This window comes from Manacus candei, unplaced genomic scaffold (assembly GCF_025592945.1).
Source record: "Manacus candei isolate 608988 ecotype Guabito, Panama unplaced genomic scaffold, ASM2559294v1 h1tg000046l, whole genome shotgun sequence".
NCBI classification, from domain to species: Eukaryota; Metazoa; Chordata; class Aves; order Passeriformes; family Pipridae; genus Manacus; species Manacus candei.
Genome location: NW_026138094.1, coordinates 10,094,549 through 10,109,924, shown reverse-complemented (window position 1 = coordinate 10,109,924; position 15,376 = coordinate 10,094,549). Strand labels below are relative to the sequence as shown.

Genomic DNA, 15,376 nt, shown 5'->3' with positions numbered 1-15,376 from the left:
ACAGCAATTGGACTAGCTGTACTTGGTTTCTGAGTTAAATAAAAGAAAAAATCTCCTTTAACAGATATCATGTTAAACACTCAGTGCTGCTGGTGAGTGTTCTGAAATGTCACCTGCATTTTAAGTCTAAGTACTTTTATGTTCATGCCTTAAGGGAGAAAGGGTTTGAACAAAGTCGGATAAAAAAGCCAAAGCACAAAGGGTTTGTAGGTTAAAACTTGAGCTTTTGATTTTTTTTGAACATCAGCTCAAAACTGGATCCATTTGCTTGAAATGGAATATTTAGTTTTCAACTCAGCATGTGGACTGGTCATGCTTGAATTTAAAGCTTGATTTATTTCTTTTTGCACCTGTTTTTATTTTAACACTGACTCTATACAAGATATACTTTTGCTACATGGTTCCTTTCTCCCCAGCTGGAAGTCTGGTCTGATATTATCGCGTGAGACCTTCCTAAAATGCACATTTGTAACTCTACAACCTCTGAAAATGCAAACTAGACCCAGTGTTCTATTTATCTTTTTTTTTTTAATTTTTGGTTTTCTTTCCTGTGTGTTACAGCACTAACCCACATATTTGGTTTTAAGACCAGGGGCTGGTCATGTACTGTACTGCAAAACCTCATTTCTATCAAAACAAGGTGCAGTCCTGCCCCTGGCTAGAGTACCAGACAGGCTGGATCAGAGGAGAACTGGACATGAACTTGGAGGAGGAACAGTAAAAGAAACTGAGGGAGAAAGGGAGGAGATGTGAGACAGAGCATGGGAAATGATGCTAACACGGCAGGGGTGTATGGAAAGGCTGGGAAGTCGGGGAATTTTCTGCAATAGTTATGTTTGACAAAGAGAAGGGACGAACTGAGTGATCTTAAGGAGAAGGTTTTAAAGGAAATTACATGTGTATTTTCTTGAATATGCAAATTAGAATTACATAATCTGTAATAATAATAATAATAAAATCTTTTCCAGATTTCCAGCCATAACCATATGCTCAATGGGGTGGTGGCAGAGAGCTGGCAACCACAGCTGCAGTGTAAAACTGGGGCATCCAGCTGGTTTTGATCTTGATAGAAAAGGGGCAGAAGGTCATGTTACAGACTGTTGTTCCCAGTGTCTCATAGTTTATATAATTTTTCAGGCTGATTAATGATGTATGGTGAGATTTTGGAGGCATTTAAAAGACTTGTAGATGTGGCACTTGGAGACATGGTTTAGTGATGGGATTGGCAGTGCTGGGTTAATGGTTGGGCTTTGTGATATCGGAGGTCTTTTCCAAACTAAATGAGTCTGTGGTTTTATGATCAAATGAAAATTAGTTGCGTAGTAACTGTGAGCTATCCTCTTTCTTTGCTTTCCCTTCTCCATTGAAAACTGAAGTTGGTGGCTATTGACCCTGTTATTTTCCATGCACATGTATGCATTTCAGGTGTATTTACTGTGTCCTCTGCTGGGTTAACTATGATAACTGTGTGTGCCCTTTATAGGTATAATTTTTGCTGATAGCAAAGATGAGAAAAATTATAGAATATACTGAGATACTGAAATAAAGCCTAAAACTAAGCATTTTTCATATTTGGTGTCATTTCACCATAGTAAGTTGCTCTTTTGAATATACCCTGGAGATTTCTACATATCTCTTCCCAGAGTTGGGCTCAAAATATTTTCTACCCTGTTGGCTAGCTGTGATGCTAAGGATTACTTGCATATCTAAAAATTAGGATGGGCCCCAAGTTGTGTGAAAGGTATGTATGAACAGAGAGCGTGAGCCTTGTAGGTAGAGAAGTTTTATTTGGTATGGTGCAATTCTTGGTCATGTAAACCTAACCTTGTTTCTTGTTCTTTTCCTAGGGTGACTCTGTTATTACAGTGCAGCTGACTGAGGAAGATAAAGTTGAAGATGATGTAGTTTTTTATTTGGTCTTCACTGGATCAACTGTCCAACACTGCACAAGCACAAGAAAGATTAATCCTGGGAGTCTGGAGACCATTTCTCCTGGTAAACAATTGCCTTTCTTTGCATATCAGTGTAACAGTCTATGAAGTTTGGTTAATAGAAGTGGACTGGAATGTAATGCTGTTTTGTTGGTTGTCTTATTCCTCATTTACATATTCACAGGGAGTGGAATGGTTTAGGTGACTGCTTTTGTCTTTTAAAAATCTCTTTCCTGATTTTGCTAGAATTAAATGACTTTGAGATTGCAGTTATGGATGTTTAACTATGAGATTCTACTGTATAAAATACACAGTTACATTTACACACAGTGAAAAGCTTTTAAATGCATTGAAGATAGTGGAAGGCACATTTGCCAGGTTAGAGATGCTGTTGTACAAGTGATGTACAGCCTGGATAGTCCTAGCTACACTTATCACCTGCTTGACTTGGTGAGGTTCATTGCTGTAGTCCTGGTGGAATACAACCCTTTCCCCTAAAACCTGTAGAGCATTTCTGGAACTCTTGCAGTGGCAGGGGATGTGTGCTGCTTGGTGCCACACGAAAGCCCACCGCTCTTCCTAAGCCTTTGTGCCATCAGCAGAACAAAACAAATCAGTGCAGCATTTCCCTTTGGTGACTTCAGGACCGTGGGAATGAGTGTGTTCCAGGCTGCAGTCCTTACCATTAACCTTTCATTCTGACTTGTTGCTATGCAGCATGTTGCTGCTAGTGTGAGAAAAACGCCTGACATTTTCACTGTACACAGTGTGGCTCAAGCCATCAGGTGTTTTTCTTGGGTTTGTCTTTTTATGTACCTCCTAAGTATTGTTTTACGAGAGGTGCACGTGGAGTAAAATTTGGGCTAAAGAGTTTTTTCTGCTGGGAGTGAGTGGCTAAAAGTTGGCCACTCTTGTTTTTTTTCATTTCCTCCTTTTTTTTTGTGCTGTTCATGTTGTTCAGTTGGCTTGTGAAGAGAAGTCTTTTTATGGCTACTGACGACTGGAGCCCCGTGCAATCAATTAGATTAGTGCTTATTTTCTCCCAGAAGAGGAGGAAGAAGGGGGTGACTCCTTCCCTGCTTTTGTGTGGTGGGCGTGGGGCTCTGCCAGCCCCGCTCCCAATGACCTCACCTCCCCCTGGGGACCGTGGCTGTGTCGCCAAGAAAGGAACTGAAAAGCTTCAGTGTTCCCCTTCAGCCCATGTGGGAACCAGCGTGCCTGGTGGGATTTCCGGGCGGGAGCGATGCTTTCCTATCATCTCTGGCCCTGTTGTCCTCGGAGCAGTGATGGATGTGGCCGGGGTGGTGGCTGCCAGGCAGTACCGGGGTGATGCTCTAGGCACTGCCTCTCCTGCCATCCCCAGATGTAACTGAGTCACTGATGGGGGCTCCCTGGGGCTCGTTTTGTCACTGTTAGTGGGAAATCTGACTCCCTTCGTGATTCAAAGGGAGAAGACGGAATTTCTCTCAGTTGTTCTTTTAGTAATAATGGGTTGTTTTGGTTCTTTTTTACCCAGTATAATCATGATCTTGTGGCATGTGATATTAGATAGGGATGGGTGCTGTCCCAAAATACAGCTTCTATCAGATAAAGATTTAATGGACCTTTCGGAAATGTAGTCCCATTCCTGCACTGTCTGGGGCTGTGGTGCAAGGGAAGAGGTCACATCTCAGATGTAAAGCAGCCATGTGGATAATACCTCTTCTGTGCTCATACCTCATTTTGAAGAAACTACCTAAATAAAAAATACTGTAGTGGTGCATGGGAGAAGCAAAATGGGAAAGAACCCAAATTTTTTCAAACCCTTTGCTCACACTGATGTGTTTGCCCAGTGTTGCTTCAGCACTGACTACTCTGATTTCAATGGAACCATGACTTGTTTCAGTCCACCTCTTCCTCCTCCTCCTTCCTGGATGCACAGTGAATCTGTAATCGTGTGTTTACACTGTATATTCGCCAGTTGCCTTGGAGATGGCTGTGGTAACTCAGGGTTGACGTTATTTGACCTCGCTGCAGGATTAGCCGTGAACAAGAGACAGTGTGTGCGAGACCAGCCCTTGTTTAAACACCCAGGCCCAGGCACTTAGCAAGTGCTCTGCAAGGAAACTCTTACAAACAGCTTTTAGAGAAAATCTTGGACTTTGCTTCCAGCTTCGAACATCCTTCATTTTTCCCTGCAATGCAAGACATGTTGCACGTTCCTGGGAGCACAATTGCTCCTTGGGGATGGCTCAGGTGGGTGAAGGAAGGGCCGATTCACTCAGGAACATACCAAGCCTCTCTGCTTACCTTGAAGCACCTCTACTTCCCTCCTGGACTTGAAGGCTCTCCCCTCATTCTTGTTTAAAGTCCTCAAAATTTCATATGGTCTCCAGCAGACTTCAGATGAAGTCCATCAGGGGCTAGGGTCAAAGAGGTGGCTATAATTCAGTTAAAGCTAATGTAAAAACAAACCCAGATTTTTAATTTTTTTTTCTTGACTTTGTCAGTAGTTTTTTTGATGCATGGAGGCATAAAAGACAGGGAAATGACTTGATTACATTCACTGCCAAAGTTAAGCAGAATGTTTGAGCAAAGCTTTCAAAGAAAATCACATTTAAAAAAAAAAAGAATCTCAACAATATAAAGTTGTTATAGATGAAAAATTAAAGAAAATGGAATGGAAATATAAGCTGTCAAAATACCTCCTAAATTCTCATTGTATGTGAAAATTCTCTATATACTTGAAAGACTTTACCCAAATAAAAGCTTGCAACTGTAGAGTTAAATGACTGCCGCATTTTATATAATTACTAGAGCAATCTACCTCTTTCTTATGCTATCTTTATCATTAGACTCAAACACTGAATATATATAGTTCACACTAGTGTTCAAATATAAGCTTTTATTTCTGTACATAATAAAAGAAGGGACTTCTGATTGTACATTTGTGGGAGCAGCTTTTTTTAATCTGAAAATGTGGCTAAATGTAGAGTCAGCAGTCACTCAAAGGAGAAAACACCTACCTGTATTTCTTCACTTGCTCTGAAGGATGGGATGGGATGATTATTTATCCTGCCCTGCTATTGGCTGTGTTAACTTAAGGGAAATAATTTTCCCCTGTAATAAACAGATTCTCATCTGAGATGATCAATCATCACTTCAAGTATCAAAATTAGGTACATAAAGAATTAGGCAGTAGGTGATGCTTTATGTGCTTTCAGTAGCTCTTTGCCAGCCTAAGGACACATCAGGTTCCATCATCCAACTAAGCTTCTGTTTGCCTTGTTGAAAAGGTTCCAAAACCTTATTTAACTATTGTTTTACTGTCCCTGTTACAGTTCTTCAATTTCTAAATGATCTGGTTCAAATTTTCAGTAATTGAAGCAGTTTTCCTCAGTACCAGTGGCACTCTGTAGTTCTGCAGAACAATTTCAAATGCTATTTTATCAGACACCATGTTAGGGTGGCAGCCAGAGGTGTAATGGTTCTGGATACTGCTCGAGGTTTGAATATCATTGTTTGCAAAAGCTTGGTCACTGGAGTTTGGGTATTAAGAAAATACCAAAGGTCTGAGCAGGGAAGGAAGCAGAGAAATGACACCAGCTGTGTTGCTGTGGTTAAACTGTTGTTGGCTGCTGAAATTGTGCTGTTGGGGATGGATGTGTCCACTTATGTCACAGATGCTCATCCTACTGGTGTTGGTCATGAACTGAGCTTTTCAACAAGTCTTTATTACTATAGCAACTGAGACTGCCATAATCTTAATGTATTTTTTTTTCTCACCATCTCTGCTGGGTAGGGAGGGTCACTGAGGCCAAGCAGATTGCATATGGTAGTGTAGAAAATCTGTGCAAACCAGGGAAGTGAAATTTCATTGCAAGACAGCAGCCTCATCGCCTGCCTCTCTGCTAGAAGAAACACAACCTAATAATAAAAATCTGCAAATCATGATCTGGCAGACAAACCAGCAGAAGAAGGAACGACCTCATCACCACACGAGTGAAAAGCCCCAACCACATCCTGCCATGAGCAGTGGAGGCCTCTCAGCATTGGGAAGCTCTTGGGCAGATTTGGGAGAATTTTCTTGCAGGAGATGATGTGCTGGAAGCTTGGATATTTGGGTGGTGCACCTAGTGCAAGTTTGTGTGCCATCACCATAGCAGCTCGTGACTGGGCACATATTTTGCTTTGCATATAAAGGCTGATGTCTAGTGTGTGGGAGATGTGTGGGAAATTTGAAATGAAATTTCAAATAGGGAGAGACAGGCCAGTACTGAAATCCAGAGCTGCAGCAGCTCCTAATCAAATAAGTCAAGGGTAAGAAATAGCGTCTCTGTGAGCCAAGTCACCAGAACAAGAAGTAAAATAATTTTATGAGATATAATTGCCTTTGTAAGTACTGTTGTAATGTGTTGTATCACTCTGAGCTCTGTAATACCAAAATTACTTTTCTCTTGTTGGTTAATCTCAAAAGGTCCAGGATTCTTGTAGAGGCTTCAAAGGGAGGAGGATCAAAATTGGAGGTAGAAAAAGAGCCTGGAAGACTGTGTGTCTGCTGATAGCTTCTTGCCTGCAGTTTCCACAGGGTTGAAACACTCCCTTTTACTCCAAATGCCTTGACTCACTTTCTCTTCATGCTTAAGCTAAGGAGGAGAAACAGCTTCAATCTTTAAATTGTTCTTAATTCCACAGTTCTCAGGGTTGGGGTTTTTTTTCTTTCCCCTTTCTTTCTGCTAGTTAAAAGGATAGAAGAAAATTAATTTCAGTTAGCTTGGAAATATCTTAATTTCAAACTCTTTTTTTACTGTGAAATCCTTTTATATGCTCGTGCCTTATTCTCTTCTGCCACAGACTGTGTTTTCCCTTAAGAAACAACTCTTCATAGAAAAAGTGGTATTTCATGAGTTACAATCTTTGTACTGGTAGACCAAAAGGGTAAACAAGTTGCGTAACAAATGGCCACTTGACAATACCAGTTGTGGATTTGAAAATACTCCTAATTATGAAACAAAAAAACCCCCTAAAATAGACTAAAACAGCATAGCCAAGAAGACTTTTTGCAGTCCATCCTCTTTGGTGTATTTAATTACTTTAGGCAGTGTAATTAAAAGGAAATGATGCCAGTACTTAGATGACATCAGTCACAGGAAAAAGTGATTGAATCTGTATTGAAATTATTTAACATGTAATGTGTGGGGTCTTACACTTCTGTAGGTTTTTAGGGCATCTGCAGTATGTAAAGGGCCTTAAAAATTCTTTCTGCACTCTTCATATTAATAGTGAAAGGTTTAAAAAGAAAAACAAAGGCTCCTGTCCATCGCTGGTGCTGTGCCTATATATTTCATAAGGCTTCCCGTGGTGCACAATTGAATACAATATCTGTGTAAATCACACAAACACACTTCAGACACGGCTCTGATTTTTCTGAACCAGAATTCAGGGTTTCTGAAGCAGAAAAGAAGCACTTTTTGGATGGTCACAGGAGATTCCTTGGCTTCCCTGTCCACAAGCCACCAGATGGCAACATCTCTTGGATGCAAATCCACGAGAGTCCATGGGATTCACCATATTTGCTGTCTGACTTTCTTGCCCTGCTTAAATCTCTCTGTAAGACCTCTTTCAACTCAGCTCCACCATGGTAACTCAGAGGATGCAATTAGCACTGGAGTCCTTAGTCACCTACCAGGCAAACCCAAACATGTGCTTCCAGCAGGGCTTTAAATAGCTGCCCAGGCTGGGGGCCCATTGTTTAATAGCTCCAATGTGAATTCTGAAAATAGGAGGTTTGGACAGGATTTCCACTATTGGAGGAGTAGGAAATGAAATCATCTTTTAGTATAGTTCTGTTTAGGGGTGTTTTGTTTAACAAGAAAAAGTCAGAAGAGTTCTGCCCTTGTAACTGCACCCCAGATCACTGGCACAGGTGGACAGATCTAAGCTGTACATTAACTTGTCTGCTGATGACTTACAGCTCAGAAATCTCCACCTTTTCTCCTGCTCATTGTTCTGCATCATTATCATGTAGAGGAGGTTGTGTTATCATGCAGATGCATCTCGCCTCTTCAGGGCTAAGTACAGACAGACCAGAACACCATGTCTTCATTTTTCATTCTTGTATTTTCCCCAAAGCAAGCTTCATTAAGTGTTCCCATTCATCCCCAGTAAGAAATTATTTAGTTCAAGAGTTATTGTCTCCTTTAAAATAATTTTTAAAGCGTGGTTTTACATGAAGATGAGGAATTCACTTTATCGCAACAGAATTAGTTGCTGCGCCCATCTCTGCATAGACTGAAATAGTTTTTTAATTTTTGTATTTTTCCTGCAATATGTTGGCACGTCTCAAAACAGCTCCAAGTTGTGAATTGTTTCCAAGCTAGATTTAAAGTAACTTAGGAGCAGGAAGAGAAATGGGATAAAATGCAATCCTGCAAGAGTTCAGGGGTGGGTTATTAAAATTTTGTCAGTCAAGCCAGCATATAAATGACCACATCTCATACTGTAGCAAAAAAAAGTGTGAAAAACGGAAGCATAGTCATACATGTGAAGTTACTCTGTGCAGTCTGAGATGTCAGCTAGGGAGAAACACTGTTGTTTGTCAGAAGAGTTAAAGTTCGAACTCGGTGGCACCAGCGTGACGGTGGCACCAGCGTGACGATGTTCAGGATTTCACCATTTGCTTGTGATTGTTATTTTGGCCAAAGGGCCTGACTTCTGGAGAAGACTAAGGCAATCAGCAGGGGTGCTGAGTGGCATTGTGAACCTGCTTGCATAGTAAAGCTCTGAGATTTCTGGTGCCTTCTCTGGGGTGCACTCACCTGTGTGATTTATTCAGTTAATGTGTTTTCAGCCTACCAAAATGCAAACCTTTATAAATAAGCTCATCTCTCTTCCTGAGTGTCATGGTTTAACCCCAACCAGCAACTAAGCCCCCACACAGCTGCATGCTTCCCCCTGGTGGGACGGGGAAGAGAATTTAAAGAGTAAAAGTGAGAAATCTTGTGGATTGAGATAAAGACAGGTTAATGAGTAAAGCAAAAGCCATGTGCAAGCAAAGCAAAACAAGGAATTCAGTCACCGCTTCCCATGGGCAAGCAGGTATTCAGCCATCCCAGGACAGCAGGGCTCCATCATATGTAATGGTGACTTGGGAAGCCAGACACCATCACTCCAATTGTCCCCCTTTCCTTCTTCTTCCTCCAGCTCTATACACTGACCATGCAGCCATATGGTCTGGGATATTCCTGAGGTCAGCTTTTCTGACTGTATCCCTTCCCAAATCCTTGTGTCTCCCATCCTCCTCCCTGGCGGGGTGGGGGCAGGAGCAGAAAAGGCCTTGATTTCGTCTAAGTTCTGCTCAGCAAGAATGAAAACATCCCTGAACTATCAACTGTTTTGAGCACAAATCCAAAACACAGCCCCACACTGGCTACTATGAAGAAAATTAGTGCTATTCCAGCCAAAACCAGCCCACTGACACACCTGGGTTTTTTTCACCTTTTTAATGAGTCAGACATTTTTCTGTTCCACATCTGAGTATGTGAATGAGGGTGTTACAGTCAACCAACCACCCTGATGCTTGTAAAGTGCCTAACTTGGTGCTTGAGCCATGTTAGGAGAAAGCCCTGCTGATTACCAGCCAGAGCTGAAAGATGATGAACAAGAGCAATAGTGTCTGCTCTGGTACTGCCTGGAGTTCTTTGTGATCTTGGACAAGTTACTTAACCTCATAAAAACAGATTTGGGCTGTTTTTACAGATGATAACTACTTATCTCCTGAGAGTGCCACAAAGCTTTCCTCACTTTTCCTAATGCTTGGAAAAAGGGCTATTGAAGTTCAGGCATTAGTCTGGCCATTGAGTGTTTGATGTGGAGAGAAGTGTTGCCCCACCGATGGTTCTTTCAGAAAGTTCATGTGCTGGGGACATGTTTGCTCACATTGTTCCTGTAGCGTTTTCAAAGCAGGAGGGCAGAGACTTCTTGAGCAATCTTTCTAGTATTGGCTGCTCCTGTTACATACTAGCTCCTCTTCTGTTTGAACTGTTTGCCAGAAGTCAGAACCTGTCCCAGATTCTTACCCCCGAGTCTGACATCTTCTCAGATGTGAGGAAGCAGAACATCAAAGCCTTGTGAGTGGTTGCCCTTTCGAAGAACACTCCCCAGGGTTTAGCACGATGCTTGTTTGATCCTGTTGGATGAAAATGGATTGTCAGGTCTGTCACCTCTTCTAGACTGCATTTGATATCTGGGGAAGTTTCAGGAGAATAATTTTTGGCTACAGGTCAGGACATGGTCTTTTTGTCACCTTCCCTTGTGTTACATTTTGCATCTGGTGTTTAACATCTGCTCCATCCAGGGGAACTTTGTGTACATCCTTGATGTTTCTCTAGTTGTTGTCTCGATGGAGGTGCTTTTGCTGTCCCACAGAAGAGTCATTTGGCTTTGTGGCAAGGAAGTAACTGTCCCAAATTGTTTCTCTGTAGGTGCTCACGGACCATTTTTTGCCTGTCTCTTCAATCCTGAAAGTCCACTGACTTTCTGGCAGAGTAACTCTATTGTAGGTTATTTTGCAGATGGGATTCTTATGGGAATAGACAGAAAATAGTTTTTAAAAAGTTTAAAAAATCAAAAGGTTAGCTGTTCTGATGCTATTAAGGAATCTTTTATTATGGTGTTTTTGTTGTTTTTTTTTCTTTAACTCCTCATTCTAGCAAACTTCCACTGCTCTGCCTTAGGGAGAGCCCAGCTCACAGTGCTTGAGTCAGCTCCCCTAGGCTGGCATGGCCTTCTCAGAGCGTGCGCAACTCATGGCTTTGTGGAGGCTGTGGATAAAACTGATGTCTTACCTGCTCCATACTGGGATGTCCTTAGGAAGATCAGCAAAGCAAGGAGGTGTAGGGGGAGAGATGTACAGTTCTAAGTGGCATTAAAGGCAAGTTCCCCCAAAGTTGTACTGTCCCACCACTTCTCCCTTCAACGTTTGAGGCTTCTACTGTGGGCACGAGCAGGGTTTGTGAAGGGGTTTCATATGAGCTGCTGAGTTCCCTGCCCACCCGTTGAACAGTGATGTAATAGGATGCATGTGCAATATTTCCAAGAGCAGTAGAAGTAGGTCTTCCCTACCCTTATTCTCTTTAATAACATCCATACTAGTAAACCTATGCCTTCAGTTTTCACATCATTGTCTTGCTAATAGATGCCCTGTGCTGGGAGGAAAGAAATTTTCTAACCTTTCAGCTTCAGAGCCTCCTGGTTCAGGTACTGAACTGTTGCAGCAACATCCATGTGTGTTTTCCTCCCCGTCTGCACTCGTCTTTGATACCTTTCCAGCTGCATTTGCTCTCCTTAGGAAGCCACACAGCCTCATCTCTGATAATTTTGGTACTCCCCACAGTGTCCTAATAGCAGTTTTGACCTTTCAATTAACTTCAGGATCGCCTCTTTCAGCACACAAAACCTGTACAGATGCCAAAAGCCTCAGAACAGATTTGCGAGTTTGGCTGAAAGACCATGAAGATTAGGGACATATTTTCCCTTTTGTCAGGGAAATCAGCAGCAAAGGGCCCTGACAGATGAAGGAAACTTTCCCACTGACCACAAATAGGGGCTTAAATTGAATTTTCAAGCCTTTAAAAATAAATCGTCATTTTGTATTTAATTAAGGAGGGTTTCATGAATGTGGTAGTATGCTGAGGTCATGGGCAAAAAGAAGGTTTTCCAGTAATTAGTGCAGGGTCCATGCCGTTCTGGCAAAAACAGCCATGACGTCAGTCTGAGGCTGGAACAAGAAACTGTGCCACATAGTGAACTTGAAACACAAACCTTATTATTGAAGGGACATGTCTGACAACTACAAGTGCTGTCTGTGTTGGACACATAGTATATTTTTTCTTTTAAAATTGCAAAAAGGTGTTGTGGGTTTTGGATTTGGGGGGTTTTTTTGAGTTTCTGAGTCAATGAAATTGCTGCCATGCCAGGACTTCCCTTCTCCTGTTTCCCTGCCCTAAATAAATAAAGTTATCGAACTTCCAACTTTTTTGTTTTGTAAATATGGAAAGTGGCCATTTCCATGTTTTTATTTAGCAGAAGCAGCTTAGTTTTAGTTTTGTCATGTGAACCCAAACAAAAGGGGCAGGTGCAGCAGGGAGCAAGCACAGGGCATGCCCGGGCAGGTTTTGCTCTGGTAGCCATTTAGGTCTTTGTTTTAGGTGAAATTCCAATGTTTTCAGTACAAACCAAGTGTTGTGACAGCATTTGGAGTATGTAGTTTTGCAGCACTCTGATTCTAGTTTCTGATGAGTTACTGTAGTCCTGTGGAGCTGGGAAACAAAAATTTGACCATATAATCTGCCTTTTGGTACGTTAGCAAAATCTTCACTGGAATTACTCAACACTCTTGAGTTTACTTGTCACGGATCATAAATAGCCTGGTCAGATAATGGTGGCTAATAGTTCTTGGTTTATGTTGGGACAGAGAAGAGTTACACATCTTTTCCTTATAAAGTCTATAGGAAATACTTATCTCTGATGATGCATATAAATTCCTGAGATAGTATTATTTTTAGAATTGTGACCATTGGTCTTACTTGATTTAATGTAGACTATGTGTGTCAAAGGAGTTGGTCAGTTCTGGTTCTTCCACCCATGCCATTTTTCTGTTTTTACAGTTTCTCTGGGTTTTGTTTTACAGGCCATGACTGTTGTGAGACAGTGAAGGTGGCACTTTGTGCCTCCAGAGAAGGTCACCCTGTTCTGATTGTGGCAGAAGAGAGTTTCCAGTTTGTCCAGGATGAAGCCTATGATGCCGCCCAGTTTCTGGCCACCTGTGCTGGCAACCAGCAGGCGCTGAACTTCACGCGGTTCTTGGACCGGTCCAGACCCCCTGCTGCAGACGTGGACTTTCTGGATGAGAAAGTGGCTTTGGCGTTTCGACACCTGAAACTTCCAGCAGAATGGAACGTGCTGGGAGCAGACCAGTCCCTGACCGGTGAGGATTTCTAGGGCACAGTGAGACTTGTGGGTTGGCAGAGAGGTAAAAAGCCTGGGAGAAAGGGCACCCTGCCTTGGGAACTCCCCACATGCCTTTCAAAAGGTGTGGTGGCCTCTGTGCTTAGAGAAGGAACCTTTGCCCTTCCACCAACATATAAAGTACATAAGGCACTGACTGATGTTTTCTCTGGGTTCTCTCTTATGAAATAGCACGAGCTGACGTAAATGGGCAATATTTTAACACATACCCAGAAGGTTTTTTTGTTTGTATATGGCAATGGTATGTGTATCAGCATCACACTATATCCTGACAAAAACCTGTGTGTAAAAAGTTTTGATGCTCCTGGAAATATCCTTGTGCCACAAATCTGTTGCTTTTGCTATATGTTGGTTTTACAGACCAGGTACGAAGATTTTATGTCTAAAATATATGTTATTTTTCTTGGAGAAGTTGTGGCTCTTTCCCTGAGGGTTTATATTGCATCCCTGATTGTACATCAGCAGGGTTAGCACAGAAGTTCCCCAAAATAAACCTGGACAGTTTTGCAAATATAGGAAGGGGAAGGTGGGAAAGTCTGACCCTTCACCACAGCAGCAAGGGTTACTGAGAGGTTATAAATAAACCTCAAGACTGGCCCAAAGTCTCTGGTGGCTGCTGAAGCAGAAGTGCCAAGGTGTTCCGGATGCTGTGGCATGTCTGTGTTCTTGGAGTTCTTCTTATTTTGTCACGGGGGAGTAAAAGGAAGCATACTGGGGGGTTGGGGGACTAGTTCCAGTGTTTACAAATACTTGCTGTAAATTTTCAGGGTATTTTGGCAAATAGTTTCACTTCAGGAATGTGACTAGGAGGCATCTGTTATCTTTTATAGGATGTAGTGGCATAAACACTTGAATAGGACTGGCACGTGGCTTGCCTGGTGCAGCAGGCTCAGTTCTGCTCACTGCAACAGGGTTTTCCACAGGAGATTTTCCTACTTTTATTTTTCTCCAACTTGCTGACTGCTTTTGTAAACCTGAATACATGGACAGGCAATTCTCGTGTTAGCAGACTTTGAAAGATTTGGTCATATTTAATAGTTTCTGGACAGAAATTCAGCAGCTGTCATATGTTTACAAGGAGATAAACACCTGGTATTTTTTTTCCTCTATGTGGAAGTCACTGGTGTTTCTTTCTGCATTTAAAAAAGTTGTGATAACGCAGACATCTGTGGTCGAAGTGATAAAAATATGGTCGAAGTGATCTTAATGAAAACTTTGAAGCTCTGAATTGTTGCTGATTTTGCAGGAAGCTGAGATCCGGTTTCTCTTTTTGATTTTGATTATTCTTTGGAAAATCAGCATTTAGGGAAATCAGGCCATAAGATTTACATTGTTTTGTTCAGCCTGTGCTTGTGTGCCTGGAAGTTGTGGTTGTGTGGGGCTCTGAATGCTAATGGACCTGTGGAGCATCTGTGGCATTCTCAGTGAGAAGGGGGAGCTCTGTAGTGCTGAATTCTGTAACTCTGAGTGTTTTGACATATTGTGGTGAGGTTTTTGTAGACAGTAGTATTAGTGAATAAACGTAATGGCATTAAACGCAACTTTCATCCAAGAATATTCGTGCTATAAAATATGTTCCCTTTTTTTTTTTTAGTTATTTTTTTGCAGTGAGATAATTATACATAGGGTATTTGGGGGAATTTTTGTGATTGTGACAAGAAAGCAGGAAAGATTTGCATGTGTAAGCATCCTTTTGGTCATGAAACTGTTTTGCTAGAGTGAGATAGAAGAGATGTCCCTGATTTATGATGGAGCTCTAGATTAGAAAAATATCTGTGGTAAAACATAGCACCCTTATACTGGCTCTTGTGTATTAATTTGTGTGTGGGAGAGAGAAAAGCACTGCAAAGATTGAAACTGTGGGAGCATTTGAAGAATTAGGCATATTCTGGCCAGTGCCTCTGCAGTGGGACACGCTGTCCTGCACTGCAACACTACCTATGAACAGCTATTCCAATTCATGTTTCACATTTTCCCTAAATGTCAGCACCAGATAACTTCAAATAACCTTCTCGAAGGAGAAAATACTATAGAAATGAGAACAAAAGAAAATGTCAGATCCCTCCTTGAGAGATGTTTAGTGCTGCCTCTAAGCTGGCATGTCTCTATGGGCTGTTGTGGGCTGGAAACAAAACGCTGCTGTTCAGCAAAACCTCGGAAGGTGGGAGCGAGCCGGGAGCCTCAGCCAGCTCCCTGAGTGCCTCAGCCTGATGGGGAACTGCTGTTCAGAGATGGCTGTCGCTGTCAAGCATGTTTAAAAGTCGATTTTTCGAAGGCCTGAAGTAGGAGTCTAACTTTTGTAAAAGTTAGGAAGTAATGGTCTTTCTGCTAGCAGAAGCTGGGTACAAGATCCACCACTGAGCATAAATCCAGGCTGAATTTTGAGGAGGGGACGGCTTTATGTGGAGGCTTCTCCTTGCTTTCACTTGCACTCAACC

General features: G+C 42.0%; 1 protein-coding gene across 1 annotated transcript in view; it reads left to right on the top strand.

The window, feature by feature from the left end:
- Positions 1-15,376, top strand: part of LOC127475180 (A-kinase anchor protein 13-like) — a 120,385-nt gene that overhangs the window by 76,288 nt on the left and 28,721 nt on the right. The window contains exons 5-6 of the mRNA XM_051796684.1: positions 1,848-1,995; positions 12,601-12,897. Coding sequence (XP_051652644.1) covers positions 1,848-1,995; positions 12,601-12,897 — 445 coding nt within the window. The remainder of the gene's footprint in view (positions 1-1,847; positions 1,996-12,600; positions 12,898-15,376) is intronic.